Source organism: Eumetopias jubatus, unplaced genomic scaffold (assembly GCF_037043125.1).
Source record: "Eumetopias jubatus isolate StellerSeaLion01/CBP00866 unplaced genomic scaffold, mEumJub1_p1.0 scaffold_15, whole genome shotgun sequence".
Classification (NCBI taxonomy): Eukaryota; Metazoa; Chordata; class Mammalia; order Carnivora; family Otariidae; genus Eumetopias; species Eumetopias jubatus.
Window position 1 is genome coordinate 12134666 of NW_028274821.1, and position 25183 is coordinate 12159848.

At 44.8% G+C, this 25183-nt stretch overlaps 1 protein-coding gene across 1 annotated transcript in view; it reads right to left on the reverse strand.

Annotated features, from left to right (window-relative positions):
* Positions 1-25183, reverse strand: part of APBA1 (amyloid beta precursor protein binding family A member 1) — a 207746-nt gene that overhangs the window by 78918 nt on the left and 103645 nt on the right. The window contains exon 2 of the mRNA XM_028117358.2: positions 1343-2616. Within this exon, the coding sequence (XP_027973159.1) occupies positions 1343-2548 (1206 nt within the window). The 5' untranslated portion in view covers positions 2549-2616. The remainder of the gene's footprint in view (positions 1-1342; positions 2617-25183) is intronic.

The following is a 25183-nucleotide window of genomic DNA, read 5'->3' on the forward strand; positions in this document are numbered from 1 at the left end:
TTGATTTATTTTGAATGGACTGTGACACCCAAGCTTGCCGTGTTATCAAATTTCTTTAGGTATTCCAAAATGGAAAATAAAATGTTGGCAGAGGCAGCGATAGCTTTCTGTACCTCTTCCCAAGGAAGCACAACGAAGTTTTAAACCCCAAGCAGGTCTTTTGGAGAGAAGGGTGTCCCGGGTCCACCAGAAGTGAAAACTGAACACTTACTAAAAGCCACAGTGAGACCCAGGGTGGGTGAAAAACCGCAGGACCCCTGGCAGGAAAAAGCTCAGAAGGATTTCCTTGATATCCTCCAAGGATGCCACAAGCGTGGCTCCAATCCATTAAGGGGCTGCTTTAAGGCAGTGGTGCCCAAATTGTGGTCCTGCGCCCAGCAGCATCAGCACCACCTGGGAACCTGTTAGCTGACAGGGTTGAACTTCACCTGAGCCCTGTGACTCCAGAACACAACGAAAGTTAAGGAAACCTCCCCTACCCTTTTGTGCTCTGGCAATGGCTCCCTGCAAAGACCAACCCCTACCTATATAAGTTACGGAAGACTCACAGGTGTCCCCCCTTTTTTTTTTTTTTTACCTATGACAAGGCCAGACACAGACCCTCCAAATTCACCTTTGCCTGACGGTGATTAGCTGAACTGCCCATAAGTCAGAACAAAATGTCTGCTAACCAATCTTCGCCTGAACTTTTCTCCTTCCTCCAGGTCCTTGAACTTTTAGCCAGCCTACACCCCACACCCCCTCCTCAACCGGCCTCTGGAGAACAGGCCTCAGGTTAAAACATACGCTCTTCTGCAAGACATTCAAGCCGGGCTTTCATCCCACTTCCCCACAACTCCTTCTTGCTAGTCCTGTTCACTCCTCCCTAGAAAGGAGACCCTCTTTTTGCCCAGCCCCAGAGACCCTTGCAGACCCTATAATCAGAGGTTCTCCTATTGCAATAGGCCCCATACCCTGTTACAAGAGCACCTTTCTCCCCTTTGCAAAAAAAGTCTTTCCGATGAAGTCTCTCCTTGCACCATCCGGACTTGGTTTTTCTTTGACATTAAAATTACAAATTCTCAGGCCTCACCCCTGCCTTCTAAGTGAGAAACCGCTCCGGGCACAGTTTGAAAAACGAGCGTTTTACAGCCATTCCCTCCAAGGGTCTGAAAAACGCGTTCCACACCTGAACTCCATCCCACCCGTGTTTCGCTCAGGGGCTCGTAAGCGCAAGCAGCCCCCGAGGCTCACGCTGGACACGTTTTTAGCGTCCCCACAGACCACTAATGTCGTGAAGTCATTTCACCAGTGGCAAGCAACGCCCCGCGCGGCGCTGAAGCCCGAACCTGCGCATACTCACATCTCCATCCACCGGCCTCTGGTCGTCACAATCCCTCGTGGGGCTAATGTCCTGGCGCATGACCCAGATGGGCTCTTTGGGCTCGTCGGGCGTGTAAGGCGAACGGATGGTCCTGGTTTTCACCTCCTCGATGGCCTCTTTGATGTCCTTGATGGCCAGCGAGATGGCGTCCCTTTTCTCCTTGCTGTACCGCTGGCCCGCCTCGCCTCCCGCCGTGCCCGCCGGCCGCTGCTGCCCCGCCGCCGGCGCCTGCTGCCCGGGGCTGTCGGGGCGGCCCCCGCCCGGGGTGGGGGCGCGCTCCAGGTCCTGCTCGGCCTCGGGCATGTCCTCGGCCGCCTTGTCGAGGCTCTGCGAGCTCATGCTCTGCTTGACCTCGGCCACGATCTGGTCGATGTCCTCCTCCTGCTCGTAGCTGTCCATGCGCGGGTAGGGCGCGAACTCGGCCTCCTTCTCGGGGCTGTCGGACTCGCCGTCCGAGCGCTCGTCATAGTGGTGCAGTCGCGCGCCCAGGGCCTCCTGGCGGTACGCGGCGGCCTCGTCGCGCTCCTGCTCGTACAGCCGCAGCCCGTCGCGCGCCTCCAGCTCGGGCGCGTCCCCGATCTCCTCGTACACGTGCTCCTGCAGGCCCCCGTAGTCGGCGTAGGGCTCGGCGTAGGGCTCGTCCTCGCCGCGGTGGAACAGCCGGTGCGTGTACACGTAGCCCGAGTAGGCGGCGTTCATCGCCTCCTCGTGCTCCAGCGAGTGGAAGTGCAGGTGGTTGGGCAGCGCGCGGCGGTGCGTGGCCTCGGCGTGCTCGGCCTCCGCCTGCTCCGTGTACTCCTCGGCCTCGGGCCGGTACTGCACGGCGTAGGCGCTCTCGTCTTCGGGGTCCTGCGCGCGCTCCGCGTCGTAGCCGTCGCGGGCCGCGGCGATCACGTCGCCCTCGGCCGTGTCCGTGTGGTTGTGGAAGCCGCTCTCCGTGCTGGCCGAGCGCGCCAGGCACTCCCCTCGCTCCTCCTCCTCCTGAGGCCCCGGCGGGGCGCGGAGGTCGTCGACGGCGCGCCCGCGCCCGGGGCGTCCCGCATAGCGCTGCTGCGGCGGCCGCCGCTGCCGCTGCTCCTCGTCCACCTCGGGGTGCTCCAGGTCGGCCTCCACCGACTCGTTCACCTCCCCGCCTGCCGCCTCATCGGTCACCTCCACCTCCGCGGAGCCCTCCAAGTGGTTCATGGTGGGCGTCGGGCGGGCTGGGAGCGAGGCTGGGCCGGCTCACTGCGCTCTCATTTTGCTCCGCGCGTCTGGGAAGACAAGAAGGGGAGGGGCTGTTAACGTGCTTCAGACCGTAGTTCTGAGCTGAGCACCCAGAGAAACCGTAAAAACAGCTGCTATTGATCCCTTTTGACTCCGGGTCAATTAAAAAATGGTTGCAAATTTCAACGCCGTCTGACAGCACATAGTGCATTTTCTTCCTTGCATGTATCGTAATTTGTAATTACATAGCTACTTGTCTAATTGCTTACTGGCTTTCTCCCTTCCCCACCCCTCAGACTGAGAGCCTCATGAGCGTTTTGTTCTCTCTCCACCATGCTTACTATTCAGGTTCCATTTCTGATGCACATGAATAAAGAGTACTACTAAATTGAATGGGCCAATTGACACATTTTCCATCTGCTAAGGGATAAATATCTCCAAATTAAACTAGGATCCTAGATACTTTAGAAACGGTTCTTTAAATAAATTTCAAGGGAAAAAATAATCTCGAAATGTTTTGAGCTCTTGCTGTCAATATAAACACGCAGCCTTTCGGAGGCAGGCTATCCACCATCAGAGGCTTCTTGTCCTGTTATGACTGGCTCTGTTACCTTGGACATTAAAATTAAGTGGCTTAATTTTCTGGACCTCCACGTTGAGATCAGACTCACTGACTAAGGGCTGTTACACAGGGAAAAAGACTCCGTGGTCAAGTAAGTTTGGGAAACGCTGATTTAGAGTTGACTTTTCATTGTGAATACTCAAGAGGGAAGGCACATGATGTGGGGTTTCCTAAACTTGTGTGAGGAGGAAACTCTTTCCTAGAGGCCAGTGTTCTGACAAATCCACTTAAAGAAACACTCACTAGTGTACTTCCCCATACACCCTGGACCTAAAATTCTCTGATTCTATGAATTACCATTATAGCTGGTACAAGATATATGGAAATCATGGCTACTTTCCTAAAAATACGGGTATGTCTGTTTATCCATTTCCAGAGAAATCTGTAGCTAGAGATGGATTTGGTTTCAACCTCTCTCATTATCACAAAATAGCTTTACAGCATGATGCGTCCCGTGTATGGAAATAGATACAAAGGATGTACAGAACAAAAATGGGCGGGATTCCTATGATTTCAAGACACCTGTGGGAAATGCGTTCAACTATACGTGTAGGCTTTTCTCATAGTGTTCTTTTGGAGAACCCACATTAGGACTGGACAAAATGGATGGGAAGTGAACTCGTTAATGTACCAGCAGAAAGCTCCAAGAGGATCAGGGGCATTTGATTGACTCTCTAATATGACAGTGGGCTATATTCTACTCAGCTCTCCACAACCACAGCAATTTCCTTCAAGCACTAGGACAATCCCAGTAGTAAAGGGGGGCATTTTGGAGCTTCCAAGTTCACCCTCAAGCAGAAATATCATCTTTCCACCATTCTTTGGTGGACCCACCCGCCATTCCCCCACTGCTGGCTGGCACACACTGGAAGAAAACAATTATGGTTTACTTGAGATGAACAATCCCTAATTGCGTTCCTCCTTGGCAAGAGTCCCACTTCATACAAGTGAGATCCAGTCTCCTTTGAAAAATTGTGGCCTCCCCTCATTAACCCTTGAGAACAGTGACTCAGAGGAGGCATAAGAAAGTTTTCCAAAAGCAAGTATGAGGCTCCATTCAGACTTTGATGGATGGTTAACGCTTTGAACAGAAGAGGCACGTATTGGTGCTGAGGTCCCCCGGACTAAGTGGCTTCCAGTGGATCACGGAAAATACAAAACATATCCAGTTCGATACAGCACATGGACAAGCAGAGTCTACCCACATTTCCTTTATGAGGCCTCTCTGGAAAAGACAACAAATTAAACGTACACATCTCAGTCTGATGGGCAAAAATCAAGTATTCACAGAGAGGGATACTGAACAGTGTTAGCAAGACAATAATAAACATCCAAAGCATGTGAATGACCAAAAATTCATGATAACCATGTGCAGAATTGACCAAAACCCTGTCTACAGTGAAAATAGATTTTATTGATGAAAATCTACTGATACATGTATTAAAAAGAAGTTTTAGTTTAGGGGCACCTGGGTGGTCCAAACATCTGACTCCTGATTTCGGTTCAGGTCATGATCTCAGGGTTGTGAGATCGAGTCCCAGGTCAAGCTCCACACTTCAGATTCTCTCTCCGCTCACCCCCGCCCCCAAGTCCCGTGCACATGGGCACACACTCTCTCTCTCTCTCAAAAAAGTTTTAGTTTATTCTGGGTTAAAATCGCTGTTTGACCAGCAAACAGTGCCCTCTCATAGAGCACTTACTGATTCAAAGGAAATGGGATTTCTCTGCATGTCCGAACACTAAATCATGGTAAAGAAAGTTATAAGACGCCCATTCTTTGGGGGGAAAATACTGTTAAAATAATGTTGTTTGGTACTATGGAGATTTCTGTTCACTAAGTGCATTCTCCTCATACCCCCACCCCTAAGCCTCAGGGGAGTATTTATTCATGGAGTATTTATATATAACTCACTGTCAGGGTTTTAAGAATATAGTTTGGGTTGTGGTATTGGCAACATGCTAATTAATAACATGTTGATTTGAGGGATTTCCCTAAGACAAAGGCAACTAGCAGCTTCTGAGGATGGAGCTGATGGTGCGGATCAGGTCCATTGGTGGCCCATGAGACAAATGTTCCCCATACCCTGGCAACTTTGGGAGTGGTTTTTATTTAAAAAAAAATAGCAAAGCTAGGTTATTGTGGGGATCGCGGGCTATTGTGGAAAAAATATATAGATGTACAACTTGTTTGAAAAGCGATTTGGCAAAGGAATTAAAATCTTTAAAAGGTAACATACCTTTACCTCAGTAGTTCTACTTATAGAAATCTAAAGGGAAAACCTCAAATGTGGACAAAAATACATTTCTCACAGTATTTGCTTAAAAAGCAAAGGTTATAAACATGAAATACTAAGCGCTGACATTAAGTACCAGTATGTACAGTGCTAAGCATCTTAGCATCATCTTCTGATCCAGGAAGATGTGGGGGTTTTCTTGCTGGGTCGCTCCACCCAGAGTTCGGGGTTCACACAGCACTCAAACTCAATCTGCCACAGTGGAACAGCCATGCCTCCTCGCCCTCCCTCCCAAACCTGGCCCCCTCCCATATCCCCTGTATGGGTGAAGGGCGCCAGCAGCACCCCCAGTTGCCCCAGCTCAGATCCAGGAATCATTACTGACTGGTCTCTTTTCCTCACCTCCTAGCCCAAACCTATGACCGAGTCCATCATCTTAATACCTCCTGCGTCACTCTCACCGCCACTGCCTTGTCTTGGTCTGTCTTGCCTACACAATTGTTTCCTTGACTCATTTCTCAGCCCCCTCCAGTCCATCCTTCCCACTGCTAGCCGGATGATCTTTCCCAAAATACAAATCCAAAGCCCAGAACCTGATTTCTCAAGCTCTTCAATGGTTCCCCTCTTGTACTGAGCTGAGTATACCAGGCACGGCTAGGCATCTTCTATGGATGACGTGTTAAATTCTCATGCTAGCTTATGAAGAGAGTACTCTTCTACTCTCTTCCTAGAGAGAATTATCAGCTCCTTGAAAACTGAAGAAATGGAGGCACGGTGGGGCTAGGTGATCACCCCGGGTCACACGAGCAACAGAACTGGTGAAACTGGTCCCTGACCCCCTCGACCAGCTCTAGCTCTGGGTTCTTGAGTCCTCCTCCCTGCAAACCAAGCCCAAGAGCCCCACCACTCTGCCAGCCCCACTGCCACACCTCACCTGCGCCCCATGTTCTAACACCCCCAGTTCTGACCCGAACTGTCTTCCCTACTCTCAGCCTATTTTTCACCTATATTTGGCGACTCTTTCCTGTCTTTGGTGACTCTTTCTTGTCTTCCCCAGAGCAAGTTCACACTTGAGGACTGCCTATTATGTGCCAGCCTCCAGGCAACGTTCTAGGCACTGGGGTGGAGTGGTGACCGAGGAAGACAGGCTTCTCTGATTCATGAAGGCTCCCTTCTGATGCATGAGGTGGAGGGCAGGGGTGGGAGGTGAAGAAAAAGGAGAGGGGAACGGACAGTGACTATGTAAATAAACAGGATAGCCCCCAACAGTGAAATAGTGAAATCTTACTTTCTTCTTAGGAAGAAAATAAGATGGTAAAGGCATAGCAAAAGACCAGGGGGAGGGGGTTATGCACACAGTGGCCAGAGGAGGTGATGTGTGAGCTGAGGCCTGAATGATAAGGAAAGGGGAGGCCACATAAAAATCTGAGGGCAGGGCCACGAAGCAAGGAAGCACTTGCTCGGCTCAAGGGCAGAAGCAATGTTTGTGAGTGAGAAAGGGATGGTGTGGACGGAGATGATGGTGGGGAGATGGCAAGACCAGACCTGGTACATCATGGTAAAGAGTTTGGATTTTATCTCAAGGGCACTGGTATGCTACTGAGTGGTTTTAATCAGGGGAGTTACAAGGCTTAATTAACTCCTCACTTCATCCCCATTATACTTTGTCTATTACTGTGTATATATATATATACACACACACACTGTATATATTATTTATATATATTATATATGTATAAATTATATTATAGCACCTGTCACACAAAGCAACAGTTCTTTATAAATATGAAGTCCTCAGGAAAAGAGGACTTGTCATTTATCTTTGATTCCCTAGTGCCAAGGACAGAGGTTGCAGAGTTGGTCGTCAATGAATTTTTAGTAATTAAAAAGAAAAAAATGTCTATTTCCACCCCCCCACACACACACAATATTTGGGGCCTTGTAGCCACTGGCATGCTCAGGCTTTAGAGAACTCATTTCTTCCTTCCATCTTGAATCTTTGCTGCCCTTATCCATCCATGCACCTCCTCCACCTTCTGATGCTCTAAGTGTCCAGAGAACTCTCGTGATTCAGTATTTTCCTACATTTGCATGTATTGATCCAGTTGGCATTTATTAGACGTTTGCCAGGTACCGTGCAAAGGCAAAGGGCATGCAAAGGTTTTGAAAGCGTGGTCCCAGCCTTCAAGGGCAGACAGCTCTAATGATTATAATACCTGCTGCTAAGTACAAAAGAGAACTACGTTCAAGCTGCAAAAGGAGCCTAGAGCTAAGCCAACCACCACAACTGCATTCCCTTTGTGAGTCACACACGTATTGCTGTTCTTAAAGGGTCTAGATTTTATGAGCTCGTAAGCAACCTGGGGACTAAGGCCTGGGAGAAGAGTGCCTTCAGCCACTCAACGGCCTTGATTAGGACCCATGTGCCTCCGGAGGCTGGGGCAAAGGGAGGAGGAGTGGCTCCCTCCCCCGCTACAAAAGTGTCCCGTGATCTGGAAGACCAGAGGCAGGACAGGCTCCACTGCAGGAGCTCCTACACAACATGAAGAGGGGGTGCTGCGGTGTCCTGGCTGCAGGAGGGAGGGAACCAGCTGGAGGAGGTTAACAAAGGGAAGGAACTCCGCTGTGGTGCCGTATTTATAAATAGAACATTTCACAATTCAAGCAGCTGAATCCAGGTATCTCCTAATGGTAGCTGAGACTCATGTTGGTTTGGGATTAATGGAAGGGGAGGTTGTAAATTACTTTGGCTCATCTGTCCTTAAGTAGTCATTGATAAGAAATTCCAATAGACTGTCCCTTTTAACACTTGCAGAAGTATTAGAAAACGGGTCTGACTGAAGACGAAATACAATGTGAAAAAAACCAAAAGGATGAATATCAGGTTGTTAACATAGAAGGTATGGGGGGGAAGGAGGCTGGTGTAGGCAAAACAGGAAGGTGGAGGGTACAGAAGTGGGAAAAGAATAAGACTGTGCGGGGCGCCTGGGTGGCTCAGTTGGTTGGGCGACTGCCTTCGGCTCGGGTCGTGATCCTGGAGTCCCGGGATCGAGTCCCACATCGGGCTCCCTGCCCGGCGGGGAGTCTGCTTCTCCCTCTGACCCTCTTCCCTCTCATGTGCTCTCTATCTCTCATTCTCTCTCTCTCAAATAAATAAATAAAATCTTAAAAAAAAAAAAAAGAATAAGACTGTGCTAGCCATCCGCTCCCCTGAAAAAACTAGAAAGAATATGATTCCATAAATGTGTTTTTATGTTTTTGTGTATATTTAAGAAGTACATTTACCTTCCATGGACTGAAGGAATGTTGTTCCTTGTCTCCCGCCAGAGTTGCAAGGAAAGTCCTATTTCTTTGGACTGTACCGTGTCCAAATTCGCCTGCACACACACATTTCTAGTCCACCTGATGTCTGCCACCGAGCCATTGGAGGGGCTGCCAGTGACCCTGAGGTCGTGGTGACATATTAATCTCCAAAGCAGCAAAACAGTTCTCGTTGCCAAACAGGATTGTGCCCTCAATGCCGCATGCATACACATTCGTGCGTGTGTGTGTGCGTGCGCATGTGCACACACACACATATACATGCCATCCACATAGGCTGGAGATTAATGGTTCTCATTAAAGAAGAAAAAGGTGACAGAATACGAATACCCAGGTTTTCTTATCCATCCTCTCTACTCTCTCTGTTTTCCTTCTATGAGTGAGATCAACTGTGGACCGTCTACTAGAGAAACCAAAGGACATCAAGAACCTCATGCAAATCATCAGCTTTCTAAACTCAGTGCATCTATTTACAAGGGTAACAGAAGGCAGAAATAAAAAAAAATAGAGTCCATTAAAGCTTAATCTCCTTTGATTCATTTGGAAATTAAATTTAATGATACTGGCGGCTAAGATGGATACAGAACACACATTTTTCCTTCCTAAAGTCATTTCTAGTTTAAATAGGCTTATAAGGTCAGGAAAAGCCTCCTTACACACAGAACATCTCACTTCAGTGAAATATTATTTTGTTTCTTCTCTTATCCTTGTGTGAAGCTTGGCTTGACAGAGAGCACTGGTAATGATTTCAGAGTGAGTTGCGTACCTGAACCCAAGGAGTGTGGCTGAATAGCCAGACGTCAACCAGAGGTCTGTGTCCTTGACCCTGTCCTACTTTGAGGAGGACATGTGGGCTGGACATCTTCAGTTTCCCTTGTAGGTGGCCCACTCCAAATGGCTTCCCCTGATGGCTCCCTTCCCTCCCCTTCAGGCTTATGGGTGGTAGGGGTGGCGGGGTCCCTCTTTTCAGCTCTCTGCCTCTCTGCGTATTATCTAATTTGAATGCCTATCTATTTCCTGCTGGTACCTAACTGATACCAAATGTGTGATACCCATGTTGGCAGATGATAAGAAATAAATCATTTAAAGACAGATGTAAAACGATAAACAGTACAACTATAGTACACATCATGAAGGTGGCACCCTAGTGGGAGATTCTAAACCAGGCTCTGCTGTGTCTTCTCACCCCCCACAGCACTTTCTCCAAAGGCTACAGGCGATCAGGGAATTGACATGGTAAATCCACACAGAAAGCATAATGGGTTTATAAAAGCCTACCTGCCTGCCTGCCTGTCTGGATCTCAGCCTCTACATCTCTCCTCTCCCAAGGACAGAGACCACTTGACCTTCTCCTAATGCCCTAGTCTGTCAACTGCAGGCTCAGCCTGCTCCCAGTCTCTATTCAATCCTAATTTTAGGTCTAGCTTAGCCCCTCACTCAAGAATTAGGATCTGGCTTCAGATCGTTCATCCAGTGATTTGATTTCTTCCCTTGTACACAGACCACCCCAATGTTGGCGGTGGATACCCCACTTTCTGGGTCAAGAATGCCAATTGCTTTTTTGGATGGCCAGTCGTTGATGGTTGCCATATCACTTAGAGATCTTGGAATGCCTGCTGGACTAAAATTTCATCCACACATGGAGCTGAACTTGCTTCCCAGCACCTGCCCAACACAGGTGGGTGGGTCCTCGTCCTTGGTAGGCTGTATGCTTACATGTTTCAAGGCCACTGCCTTTGCTCAAAATACTTTGGCCACTCCTTTACTGGAACAGCTTTCAAAGTTAATTTCTGGGATTGGAAACTACCAGCCAATTGTTCTCAATATTCTATCCTAATATTAAGTCATATTTGATTTTTGCCATCAAAGGATTATCCCTCACCTTATTTACAACAGTTTGCTATGAACGGTGCTTGATATTCTTCAAATATCAAAGTTATCTCTAAAGGATCATCTCATCATCCATACGCTTAATGAGATATTACAGTGGTTAAGGGGACAGGTGTGGGCGACAGACTGCCTCAATGCATCTTAGTTGCACCACTTACGAGGGATGCATCACTACTTTCTTTGACTTTGGATAACTTAGAGCAAATGTTCCAGTTTGATCATTTCTAAAACGGGGATAGTAATTGTACCTACATCACAGGGTTACTGGATGATACAAATTAATATATATATATATAAAACACAACAGTGTCTGATACATTGTAAGTGCTACTTGATATTCATCAGTGCATTTTCTGCACACACCATAATTAGTATTTGAGAGATCAATACGTAGTTTTTAAAAAGCAAAAAAGAAAAGATGAAAACCACTAATGCTACTATAAATACTTTGAACACATGGTACATTTCTTATTACTCTTTCCCGAATAAGTCTATGTAGGGATGGGAAAGAAGCATCTAGGCTACTTTTAATCATCTTGAAATTAGGCTAAGCATAAGTAAATCCACCAAATAATCATCATAAACCCTATACTATGTGTGTAGGCCAATGCATGCGGTGCTCTGCATACTATTGCCCTCACCCTCACAACAGTCCCAGTGGGAATTACCTGTCTCCAGTTGCTGATTTTGAAACAGAAGCTTAGACACCTTAAGTAACTTGTCCAAGGTCACTCAGAGCTGAAAGGGTTGGAGGTAGATCCGTCTGGATCTCACTGTTCATGTTTTTCTTACTATATTTCACTGAGCCTATAAAGTGATGTGATCGATTTTTTTAAACAAACAACTAAATTGGTGTAATCCCTTTTAGAATAGTCACCTTGGCAGACTCTATACTGACATGTTCCAAGGGCACTCGCTGCCTTTGCTCAAAACACTTTGGCCAGTCCTATATTGGAATTGATTTCAAAGTTAATTTAAGGGTTTTGCAGCTACCAGCAAATCGTTTTCAATATTCTATAGTCATACTTAGTTATATTTGATTTCTGACCTCAAAGGGTATCATCCAGATTTATCATCCACCTTATTTACAAAATTTGGCTGTGAATGCTGTTTGATGTTCTATCCCTAAAGGATAAAGATGTGCTGCAGCCAAGATTATTAAAAAGACTCTGGTTCAAGCTCTGAAGTCAATTCCAAAAGAGGGCTTTAAAAATTGTCTGGCCAATGGCCACATCTTTCCCATAAGCTTTTTTTTTTTTTTTTTTGATGTAGTGTTCCATGATTCATTGTTTGCATATAACACCCAGTGCTCCATTCAGTACGTGCCCTCTCTAATACCCATCACCAGGCTAACCCATCCCCCCACCCTCCCGTAAGCTTTTAACTTTGCAGATAAGCAGACAGAGGCCATTTGAACGAATGCATTCTTTTTTTTTTTTTAAGATTTTATTTATTTATTTGACAGAGAGAGACACAGCGAGAGAGGGAACACAAGCAGGGGGAGTGGGAGAGGGAGAAGCAGGCTTCCCGTGGAGCGGGGAGCCCGATACAAGGCTCTATTGCAGGACCCTGGGATCATGACCTGAGCCGAAGGCAGACACTTAACGACTGAGCCACCCAGGTGCCCCTGAACGAATGCATTCTTGTGTGATTACTGCAAAATCTGGTTCATTACTTTCATCCACCTTGAAATCTGTGTAATTGTGACTAACACTAACTGGGCAGGAAAATTAATTCATCTACTTGAATTCAGTCATGCCAACCCCAAAGCTCTGATCATAACCCAGCCTTTGATTAAAGAGAAAATGCAAAATTTATGCAGACTTCCTTATTGTCTGGTTCTTCGTCTAGCCTTTTAACAATCGAATTATACATTTATCATTCTTATTTCAATAAAACACATGAAATAAGCTTAAGGCAATCATGGAAACTCAGATGGGAAATCTTGCAAATTTTATAGAATACTCAAGGAACATTCTCTGGAAATCAAAGCCAACTGAAAGTCTGTCTGAATTTTTGTGAAATGCACCTGGTACAAAAATCAAACATATCTGCATAGTTCATATGTATTAAGGTTTCAATAGCCTTGTATTTTTTCTGTTACAATCTCCTTTTTTATGTCCCTATACAACTTCCTTTCTTTACCCCCTACTACATTTATTATCTCTGTTGCTACATTACACTTAGTTCAGGGGTATTAAATCACGTTACAGTGCAATCTGGATCATTGTCCTGGTATTTTTGTTATCATACAGAAAGCTATGCATACTCAACACTATGGTGTTAAAGATAGTAAATCTCTAAAATCAGTTCAGCTATGTTAGTTTTCAGAGACTCATTACTTCATACTGCAAAAGGACATGGAAACAGGGGACTATCAGGCTAAGGCTGAACTGAACGGTAATTCATTAAAATGGAGTTTTTCTTTGAGACCACGTCACCTCAAATTTACGGCGACTGTTACTTTTACAATTATTTGGCTCATTAGAAAGTCAGTTAACTTGCTTCTCTCTATTCCCTCAAGTTTTCTGTAGCTTCCTCTAGCATTTTCCTTCCCCAAATTCACACCAGAACATCAACTACGACCCTAATTATGAAGCTTCAGATTAAATTATTGTTTCCAAGCTTCTTTTTTTTATTCGAAGGTCACGAAAGCAGCCTGGGCTGGGCTGGCCGTTGTCTTCAAATATTTTTTTCAGCTATACTTCAATCTGAAATGCCAGGGCTATACTAGATGATTAAAAACAGTGTATCCAGGAAGGTTTGCTCTCTGACACTTCAGCTTCACAACTCCCAAAGCACAAAATCCATTAAGCAACTATTAGGTAGCAACACTGGTAATGACTTGAATTTGGATTTGATGAGCCAGAAATTCCGTATTGATTCAAAGCCTCCCATGACAACCAACTCTCTCAATGAGTCATGTTAGCAAAAAGTTAACAGGGAAAGAAACATAATGTGGGAAGAGAAGAAAGCTACTTTCTCTTCAAAATGATTCACGGATCGCCTGGAAAGTCTTCAGAGTTCATTGGACGTGTTGACAGAATGTGAGGAGGCAGGGTGCCTGCACGCTACACTCTTCTCATCAACTAATTTCATTTAGGTCCCAAATACAGACCAGTGAAATGCAAACATGATTTTCTGGCACCCAGAGCCTTCTGGTCACCGTGAGGGAAGACATGAGCTTCTCCAAAGGAAATTATTTTTAATTTGCTTTATTAAAAAATGGTGTTGGGGCCACCTGGGTGGCTCAGTCGGTTAAGTGTCTGACTCTTGCTTTCAGCTCAGGTCATGATCTCAGGGTCATGAGATCGAGCCCTGCATTGGGCCCCATGCTAAGTGTGGAACCTGCTTAAGATTCCCCCTCTCCCTCTGCCCCCCCTCCCCCTGCTGCATGCACATGCCTTCTCTCTCTCTCAAAATTCATGATTTTACTGAAGATTTCATAAAGAAGATGGAGGTGAAAGATTATATCGCATACCACAGCCCTTACCCTCCCCTCAAAAACTAATTGGTTAATTTTTCCACATCTTCCTTTTCAGTCATCAGCCTCAGGGTTTCCCCCTCTCATGAACCTTCCTCTATAGTCCTGAGTCTTCATTGTTCATGTCCCTTCCTTCTGGATCATCACAGTCCGGTAGAAATATAATGTGAACCATACATGTGATTTAAAAATGTCTACAGTCACACTGAAAAAGGTAAAGAAAGTAAAATCAACTTTAATAATATATTTTATTTTACCTAGCATATCTGAAATATTATCATTTCAACATAGGATCAATATAAACAATTATTACTGAGACAATCTACATTCTTTTTTCCTACTAAGTCATCAAAATCCAGTGTGAATTTTATACTCACAGCAATCTGTTAGGACTAGCCACATTTCAATAACCGCAAGTGGCTGGTTGCAACCATATTGGATAGTACAGTTCTACATCTAACTTCTGGGCTTCCCAAACTCTCTGCTTTTCTTTTGCCGAACAGTTTAGCCATGTTCGAGCTCTTCCAAGAGTACAGTCACCCTCCCCCATCACCCTGCCCAACAAACAAAAGACCCTCCAGTTATCAGGATTTTCCTTCCAAACAACAGGAGGTTATAAATAACAAATAAATGAATGAGTGGAAAGCTTGGTTGTTGCTGTGATCCGGAACCAAGTTCTATACTGCCTGGTCACTGATCTCCCAAGGGGACTGGTTCCGTATTCCTCTCTCCCAATCTTCACCGCTGTCCTTTCATCTGAGATCTCTTTGGCCCCACGTCCAGAGTGGCTGTACCTGTCCTTTCCCCTCTCCATCACTCTCAGCCCTTTCCCCTCTGCCCCCCCCCCCAACAGATAGCCCTCAGGCTCATGGCCATACTAATCCACAGCTCCTGCCCTTCTGCCTGCGGGGCCCCTGCACGCGGAGTACAGTAGAAACTGCTCAAAGATTCCTCAAACAGACAATGAGGCTCTGGAGAAGCCAGGCAAAGTAAGAACAAAGAAAACCCTTTTCTCTCACCTGGAGGGGGTGGGTGGGAAGGGGAAAGAGAATCCCAGGGACTGGAGAATCGAGTCCAAGGCAGCAGAACATACTGGTTAAGAACATGCATTAAGCAAGATGGCCTACATTCAAATTCAAATTCAGTTCCAGCGCTCACTAGCTGTGTGACCTTGGGCAAGTCACTTAACCTCACTCTGCCTCAGTTTCCTTTTCTCTAAGTGGGGGTAATAGTAGCACCTACCTCATAAGGTCATTGGAGAATTACATGAGTTAAGGTAGCACAAAGAACAGAATAAAATACAAACTTGTCAATCTGTCAACTTGTCAACAGAATGTACAACACCAAGAATGAACCCCAATGCGAACTACGGACTTCGGATGACAACGGTGTGTTGACATAGCTTCATCGGTTGTAATAACTGAACCACTCCGGTGTGGAGTTTTGATAGCTGGGGAGACTATGCGTGTCTGGGAGGGCAGGGGCTAGAGGGAAATCTCTGTTCTTTCCACTACATTTTGCTGTGAACCTAAAACTGCTCTAAAATATACATGAAAAAAATTTATTCCATTATTTATATATATGTGTATCACGTAAGTAAAAAGTATAGGTATATAAGTATGCAAATATAATATAAACATATATAACATATATAATGTAAATACACAATCTATTATATATGAATATATAAATAGAAATATACGTATTTCACGACTTAAAATATTCAAGCAGGGCTGCTGCACTTTAAACTAGCCCACGACCCCTCACTGAAGCTTAAGCGACATGTGGGTTGGCCACCTCTCTGCCACTGTCTCATCACTGTCTCGATTCTGAGACCTGATGAGTCCAGGTGTGGGTGGCAGGCACCTGATCGGCCCAAGGAGTCACGTCCTGGTCACCTGGCTCAAAGGCCACCCTGCTTTGTGTGTACAGGCTATTTCTGGAGCCTCCAACCAAGCCGGGACCACACCCTGGGCTTCTGGCTCACAAACCGCTTGCTCAGACATGGTAACGCTCGGCTCCCATCTGCCGCCGAGACTTCCCAGCACACCGCAGCTAAGCCCCGTTCTTTCAGCTTGCGCTCCAGTGAGCGAGCTGCTGGGTTGTTCTGCTTGCCCACCTCACAGCAGCCCGCTTCAGCTTACAACACGAAATCTCTCTGACTCTGTGCTCCTCACAGCCATCCAGCTCCAACTCCAGAAGAGTACACCTGTGGGCAGGTCAGCTGTTTACAGCCCTTGATTGGCAAAATCATAAATTCTTACCACCCTTCCTCATCTATAAAGTGGGTCAACGAAGGGTGATTTGAAAGCATCTCTCAAAAGTATCCCTCTGAGGAATTTCCGTGTTGCCCTCATGCACAAGTGTGTGGAATGACTTACGTACAATTCTATTTAAATTGCTAAAGCACAGTTTGCATTCATAGAAGACCGGAAACAACTAAAATGTCCATCATAAGAAAGTTGGTAAAAGAAATTATAGAGAGAATTCTATAAATGTGATCGTTATGCACAGATGATAGAAAGAGCTCCTTGATATATTCAATTGAAGCAAGGTCGGAACAGTGTGTGATGAATATCATCATATATGTAGAGGAGGAGCGAAAAGAATGCATATGTATAAAAATCTCTGCTATGACAAAAAACTAATACCAAACTAATATTTCTTTTGGAGGGGGCAAGGGTGAGGAACAGGAACTGGCCAGGTGGGGACGATGACAGAATAGAATCTTGTCATCATATGCCTCTTCGTACTTTTTTTTTTTTTTAAGATTTATTGATTTAAGAGAGAACAGAGGGAGAGTGAGAAGGAGTAGCAGACTCCCTGCTGAGCGGAGAGCCCGACATGGGACGCTATCCCAGGACACCAAGATCATGACCTGAGCCAAAGGCAGATGCTTAACGAACTGAGCCACCCAGGTGCACCACCTCTTTGTACTTTTTGATGTTTGGACCATGAACTTATTTTTAGAAGACCCTAATAGGTAATGAAAGTAACCTGTTCTTTCTACCCTGTGGGGATGGTGACTGCTTTCTGAACTGTAAGGAAAACTGGTCTCCCTTCCTCGTTGGGGAGGGCTTTGCGGTAGCGCTGAGGAGCTGAGTCCCCGCAAAACCTTTCTCTTCTGTTACTGATGGAAATTTCTCACCATGTGTCTGGTTTCTTGCTGCCATGCTGGTACTCAACCGCTGTTTTTCTCTGAGCCTCACGATTGTGAGTAATGTCTTTGTGGATAGATTGTAGGGGTGGGAGTGGTAAAGGGAACTTTCAGAGTTGCTATACTTACATGGGAATTTCTAGCACAGGTCACTGAAACCTGCATTCTAGAAACTCCACATTATCAGCTCATGGATGAACAGAATTACAAAGTGGCAGAAATTTAGAACTGACAGCGTTGGCAAAGCCCAAGTCCCTTATTTGACAGATTGGGACACCAGGGAGTAGAGAGGTTACGGGGCTCCTTCAAAGTCACGTGTGTTAAGCTAGGACTGGAGAAAAGCACATCGCCCGGTTTCTCTTCACACGCTATCCATTTACAAGAGACAGATCTACTAAACGAAAGAAAATAATTACAAAAAGATGCTTGGCTAAGTGGTGTCAGAGCAAGGGAAAAGAATTAAAAATATTCCAACAACCCAAAGGAAATCTCAACACACCATCCGTTCAGCCTACAGGACACTTGGCTTTCCAGTGTCCAGAATGCACGTGTCCTTTCTGAGAGAGTAAAGGGGCACACACCATTTACACATGGCCAATTGAATACAGAGTGTGGTGGAAATGGTTTGTTGCCCACCAAAAATTCAAGCTCACTCTCCACCGTGTAGAATCTTTGCAAGAACTACATTTACAAGCCCTCAGTACCTCTAGATGGGGCCATGACTAGTTCTCTCTCCAAGAGCAGGAAGGTGGAAGTGAGGAGGACCTTTCTGGGCCAGATCATTGAAGAAGTAATATTGCCTTTTTCATGCACTCCTTCTTCCTCCACTGGTTAAATGCAGAAGAGTCTGAGACCTGTGGGATATCAGAATGACAAGAAGGAGGTGGCCTGGAGTCCTGAATGGAGCACATGCAGGAAAACTGCCCACTGCCCAGAAATAACCTGCATTGGACTGCCACTGTTAGTAAATTAACTTCCAATGTGTTGCTACAATAAAATTTTGGAATTTGCTTATGTTATTCTCATCAATCAGTGCACAGGGCTATTTCAGTGGGGCCTCAAAACAAGTAACTAATCTCAACTTTAAAAAAGAATCACTGACTAATGGGAGAAAAAATGCCGTTTCTGTTTTTGGTTCTGTGGGTTACCTTGAGAACTCTCTCTAATATGTCACAATTCACTGACTTAATTTAGGCGGTATCTGTTGACATCGTGCCAGGAAAGATGATGAAAGGTGACAATTTAGCTTACCTAATCTTTTTCCTTCCATTTCCCAACATTCAATAATTATATTTTTATTGATTATATTTGTAATTTTAAATATTAGTCTCTTAAAAAAAAGACTTTTTAAGAGTAGTTTTAGCTCTACAATAAAATTGAGAAGGAGGTATTGAGATTCCCCCAAAACTTCCTGCCCCCCCCCACATAAGAGCCTCCCTCATCATCCACATCCCTCACCAGAATGGTAAAATTTTTGTATTTTGTATTTTGCCTTGAAGTGCTTTAATTCTGCTCTTACACTCAACTGATCATTGGGCATAGAATTCTACGCTCATAATAATTTTTTTCTCATATTATGAAGTCGTCACCCTTTGCATTCTAGCCTGACCATGGGATCTTGTTAAAATGCAGATTCTGGGGGTGTCTGGGTGGCACAGTCGGTTAAGCATCCGACTCTTGGTTTCAGCTCAGGTTGTGATCTCAGGGTCATGAGATCGAGCCCTGCATTAGGCTCAGCGTTCAGCGGGGAGTCTGCGTGGGATTCTCTTTCTCTCTCTCCGTCTGCCCCTCTCCCCTCTCTCAAGTAAATAAATCTTTAAAAATGCAGATTCTGATTCATGGGTCTCAGTGGGGTTTGAGATTCTGCATTCTAATAAACCCTTGGATGATGATCCTGCTGCTGGTCTGAGGACCACGCTGGGTAGTGAGTTTCCAGCATTCAGTGATGCTGATGAGCAGTCTGATTAGCTTAATTGATAGCCCTTTGTCACTTTTTTCTTTCTGGCATCTTTCAACACATTGTTCTTATTCTTAGTGTTTGGAAATTTTTGGAGGGTGAGGCTTTACATATTTTCTTAATTGTTGTTCTCTGCATTTAATAGGCCATTTCAATCTGAAGATTTGTATCTTTCCGAAGCTTTGGGGAAGGTTCTATTATTTCCTTGATAATTTCTTCCCTGTTCCCCCTGCCATTTTCTCTGGTTTTACTTTCCGAGACTCCTATTGGTCAAATGTTGGAGTTTTTTTCATTTTTCCAGCCCTATTGAGGTATAATTGACATATAACAATGTGAAAGCTGAAGGTACAGGATGTATTGATTTGTTACACTTACACATTGCAAAATGATTCTGACCATAGTGTTAGTTAATACCTTCATCACATCACATAATTACCATTTCTTTTTTGTGGTGAGAACATGTCAGATCTACTCCTTTGGTAACTTTCAAGTATAATGTAGTATTATGAACTATCATCACTGTACTATACATTACATTCTCAGAACTTATTCATCTTATAACTGGAAGTTTATTCCCTCTGAACAACACCTCCCCATTTCCCCCTACTCCCTAGCTTCTGATAACCATTGTTCTACTCTGTTGCCATGAGTTCAGGGTCTTTGTTTTTTGTGTTTTTTTTTTTTTCCGATTCCACATATAAGTGATATCATACAGTATTTGTCTTTCTCTGACTTATTTTACTTAGCATAATGCTCTCACGGTCCAGCCATAACACAAATGGCAGGATTTCCTTCTTTCTCATGGCTAAATAATATTCCACCGTGTGTGTGTGTGTGTGTGTGACATTTTCTTGATCCATTTATCCACTGACAGACGTGAGGTTGTTTCTAGGTCTTGGCTACTGTAAATAATGCTGCAATGAACATGGGGGTGCAGGTGTCTCTATGAGAGTCTGTTTTCATTTCCTTTGGATAAATACCCAGAAGAGGAATTTTTGAATTATATGGTATTTCTATTTTTAGTTTTTTGCAGAACCTCCATAATATTTTTTGTAGTGGCTCTATTAGAACTTTTGGATTGGTCCCTACCTCTCATCTTTTCTCTACTGTTTCCATTTCTTTCTCTTTTTGCTCTATGTTCTATTAATCATCCTCAGCTTACTTGTCCCCAGGCCCTTCTACTGAGTTTTTGGACAGCCTGTCTTTAATCTCTAAGAGCTCTTTCCTTTTATATTATCTGATTTTTTTATATTATCTGATTTAATATTTTAAAATGGGTATTATGAGCTCTTGGATCTCTCTGAGCATACTGAGAGCTGTTGTGCATTTGTTTGAACTTTCTTGGATTATCTTTGCTTCCACTGTGGTCAGTTTTTCTATTTATTTTGGGCTTCTTTTCTTTCATGCTGCTATTCCCTCCTTTCTCCCGCACCCCTCCCCAACTTTTGATGGTTCCTATCTTTTCATATATAAAGAATAAAGGATTAGGTAGATGGTGTGAGTTTTCCTTGATGTTGCTTAAGATTGCTTCCCCTAATTCACTCTGTTTAATAATGTCAACATATACAGGGGCGCCTGGGTGGCTCAGTTGATTAAGCGTCTGCCTTCGGCTCAGGTCATGATCCCTGGGTCCCGGGATTGAGCCCTGCATTCAGCTCCCTGCTCAGCAGGGAGTCTGCTTCTCCCTCCACCCCTTCCCCTGCTTGTGCTGTCTCTCTCAAATAAATAAATAATGTCAACATATACATAGTTTACATAACCCTTTTCTTACTGATGATCATTAGGTTATAACCATATTTTTTCTACACAGTATTTTAATAAACATCCTCATAGATATATATCCATATGGGCTGATACAGTTATTCCTATGGAATAAATTCCCAAAAGTGAGATTGCTGGTTGAAAGTAATACACATTATAAAACAACTTTATACTATGGAAAACACATGGAAAGCTGGAGAGAATAGCATAATTATTCTCTTAATTTGATTGAGAGGATGCAAAAATTTGCAGACATGATAAAGGCCAGTCTTGATGCATCCATATCCCTACCCACTTGTACCTTCTTGGATTATGTTGAAGCAAATGCCAGACACCAAATCATCCAAACTAATACTTGTTCAAATTTTAATAGATCCTGTCAGGTATCTTCCCCCAGATCTTAGTAATTCCCTTTCAACTCCAAGGAATTTCTATTTTTCCACATGCAGCTGTGGATTTCCTCCTATCCGCTCTTTCCTTCCTTCCTTCCTTCCTTCCTTCCTTCCTTCCTTCCTTCCTTCCTTCCTTCCTTCCTTCCTTCTTTTCTCTCTGTCTTTATCAGGTGAAGAGGGTAGGCAGGAAACAATAAACATTCCCCCCATCCCTTTCCAACTTCTGAACCAACAGAGATATGTAAGAAGCCACACAAAAGGAGATTTAAAAATATCATCCGACAAGCTGGATTGGGTGATCTGCCTTTAAATTTGTAGCCAAATTGTCTAATGCTTTACCTCTGCCTTAGATATATGGACCCACCCTAGTCACCAGAACGTTGGTAAACCACAGGTGTCCCTCACAGGCATCAAGCCTACCTGGGGAAGCCCACCACGTGGCTAGGAGCACACCAGAATTAATTCTTACTGCAGGCAGGCAGAGCTGGAAAAGAGCATCAAGACAGCACTGATCCAACACACTCAGGTTCTTTTCCCAAATTCATGAAACAGTTCTTCTGGAGAGGAGGGAATGAAGGGTAAGGAGAGGGTCCACGGGTGTCATTCCATAATGAATCATGACGCAGGGAAATGGAACTCTCCCAACAGATGTTACTAACATATTTCATTTTTGCCAATCTCATAGGTGATGTTTTCATTTGAGTTTCCCTGACAACTAATGAGGTGCCTCTTTTTTGTAAGCTTATTGGCCACTGCATTTTCTTTTCGATGAACTGCCTGTTTTTCTACCAAATCTTTCTCTTACACGTAGGAGGTTTTTAAAATAATAATATTTTGACTGTAACACTGTTGGAAATATTTTCTCCCAGTGTGTCATTTGTCTTTGGATTGGATTTATAGTTTCTCTTTCCATACAGAAACTTCAAAATTTTATTTAGTAGTGCCACCTAGCAAAGATGAGGACTGCTTTGTGGTGATGAAATACAACAGAATCTTGGGCATTCTCGGTTTATTGAACATACTGTAAAGGCCCATTGAGAAGAGATGAAGCCTTTTATTATTATTATTATTAATGCAGTAAAAAGGTATGCTATCATAATTTTTTGCCTCTTTCCCTTGGTTGACAAGGGTAATTTCATTAAAATCTACTAGAGTTCCCCAGCTATGCGTATGTCATCCGTCCACTTACAGGGGCAGAAAATTGAAAAATCAATTTAAACAGTTTGGGGAGCGAATGAGGTCACTTCAAAATGATTTTAATCTACTGCACTAATTGTACCTAAAGTGCCCGCACACACTTCTCCCAATTTAAAATTCCAATTAGGGGCTGACATCTTTAAAATGCCTTGGTGATACACCCGGGAGGAGGTGGGAAATCTGTGCTGATTCTCCCTTTCTCAGTAGGTGAAAGTATTTGCTCATATCCCAATCCATGGAATTTAAGGATAAGAAAGGTGTAGAGCGTTCCTGAGCCAACCTCCTCAATTGTTTAAGAGAGGAGACAAACCCAAATAGCTGTTCCACCTCTCTCTGGAGGCCACCCCTGACTTCCGGCCCCACCTGCTGGTCTGGGCCAGGGCTCTGTGTTCTTTATCTCTGGAGTCCTCACATCTAGCACTGTGCCTGCCGCCCGGTAGACGTGTGTTAAATGATGAGCTTCTCCAGGTGACAGAGCTGGTAAGCGTCCCGTTCAGGACTCCTTCCCTTGCTGTGTACTGTCTAGACGTTAGTGTAAGAAAGCTCCCGTTGAGTTAGAATTCTGGCTCTGCTACTCACAAGATGTGCTCCCATGAGCAAGGTGGTTACCCCTTCTGAGGCTGCCCCTTGGCTTGTCCTTTCTCTTCTTCTGTCTCAAGCTCACTCCAGTTGGGCTCTCATCCCTAGTCCTCCACTCAATCAGCTTTTGTCTGGGTCACCAACAAAATTTGGCGGTCACTTGGTCTAGCTCATCCAACCCTCCTTCTTGAGTACTTTTCTCTCCCACCTTCAGGGCACCACTTTCTTCTGGTCCCTCCCTGGCGGCTCCTTCCCCATCTCCTTGGCTGGTTCCCCTGGCTGCTATCTCCCAGGCTCCCCTTGGGGAGCTCAGTCCTCAGACCCTTCTCACCACTGTTCACACTACCCTCTCAGGTGATCTCTGACTCATGGCTTATAAACCATCTACACTAGGACAGTTCTCAAATTTGTATTTCCATCTCAGACCACTCCCCTGAGCCCCTCCCGACACTCCACCTCCTTGACGCTCCCCACGGAGGTCTGACAGGCATCTCGAAATTACGTCTAAAAACAGGTTTCTGATTTCTCCTGTAAACCTGTTCCTTCCAGACTTCCTTTCTCTCAGCTACTCAGGCAAAACCTTGGTGTCATGCTTGAGTCCCTTTTCTCACATCTGATATCAAATCTGTCAGCAAAACTTGTCCTTTCTACCTTCAGAACAGATTAGGAACCAACCTGATCTGATTGTGAATTCCTCACTGGTTTCCGTGCTCTAACAATTAATTCTTAGCCTAAAGACTATCATGAGATTCCAAAGTGTCTACTTACTCCCTTCATTCCAGCTGGCTTCTATAACTTACTAATATGCATTTAAGTTTCCTCCGTAGCTTTTCATGGCTTGATAGCTCTTTATTTCTTTTTTAGCGCTGAATCATATTCCATGGTCTGGATGTACCACCTACTGAAGGACATCTTTGTTGCTTCCAAGTTTTGGCAATTATGAATAAAGCTGCTGTAGACATCCATGCTCATGTTTTTGTGTGGACCTAAGCTCTTACCTCCTTTTGGAAAATACCAAAAAGACCACAATTCCTGGATCATATGTAATGGGAAGAATATGTTTAGTTTTGTTAAGAAACTGCTAAGCTGCCTTCCAAGAAAATTTACATAATTTTAATTATGCCTAGTGCTTCCTTTTATTCTCAGAAATGTCTAAGTTTGGGTGATAAACTGAACGGTCACTCTACCAAAGACAGATAATCTCTCCTGAATTACAGAAAAACCATTTCACTCCAGCATTTCTATAGTCGCATTTCTTTGACCCAAACCGAAAGCAATCACAAATAGCAATTAATCTCCTGAGGACTACAGGGGAGGGGAGAGAGAGAGAGAGAGAGGGCAAGTGGAGTGGCTCTCATCTTCCTTGCAGGGGAACTCAGCACAGCGTGGTGAAGAAGCTTGGCCAGCCCCAGCCGGCCAGAACCTCTGCAAACTCCATGAGATGCGCCACCCTCTCTAGACCAAACTCTTCTTTTATTATCCAATTAGTTAGGGCTCCTTAGTTTCTAAGAATGGCACTCAGGGGATTGAAAATGGAAGTGTGTCAGTCCTGGGAGGGGCAGTGCCCGGTAACTGGCGGGAGGTCCCTGACAGTTCTCCCAGCCTGGGCTGTGCTGGGTGGTTCTAGGATGTCCCCACCTAGCCTGTCCTCCAAAGCCTGCTCCGTGCCCGGGGTCCTGACTGCTGTGTGGGTTCTCCACTCATGGGCAGAGCCAAGAGATCCCAACCATAAGAAAGAGAATTATGGGGCTGAATAAGTCCTTGATGTCATACCCTGCTGCCTATTCCTACTGGCCCACTGATTTGGCCAATGGGCTTCTGGAAATAGCACGGGCAACACCCCACACCTGTGCTAACACAAGAGCCCCCAGATGGCATTTCCTATGTTCCAGGGACTCTTCTATGCACTTCAATATTCTTTAATCCTCATACCGACTCTATAAAATAGTTGTCACTCAACCTCATTTTAAAGAGGTGGAAACTAATGAACAGATAGGCCGAGTTAACTTTCCCAGGGTCA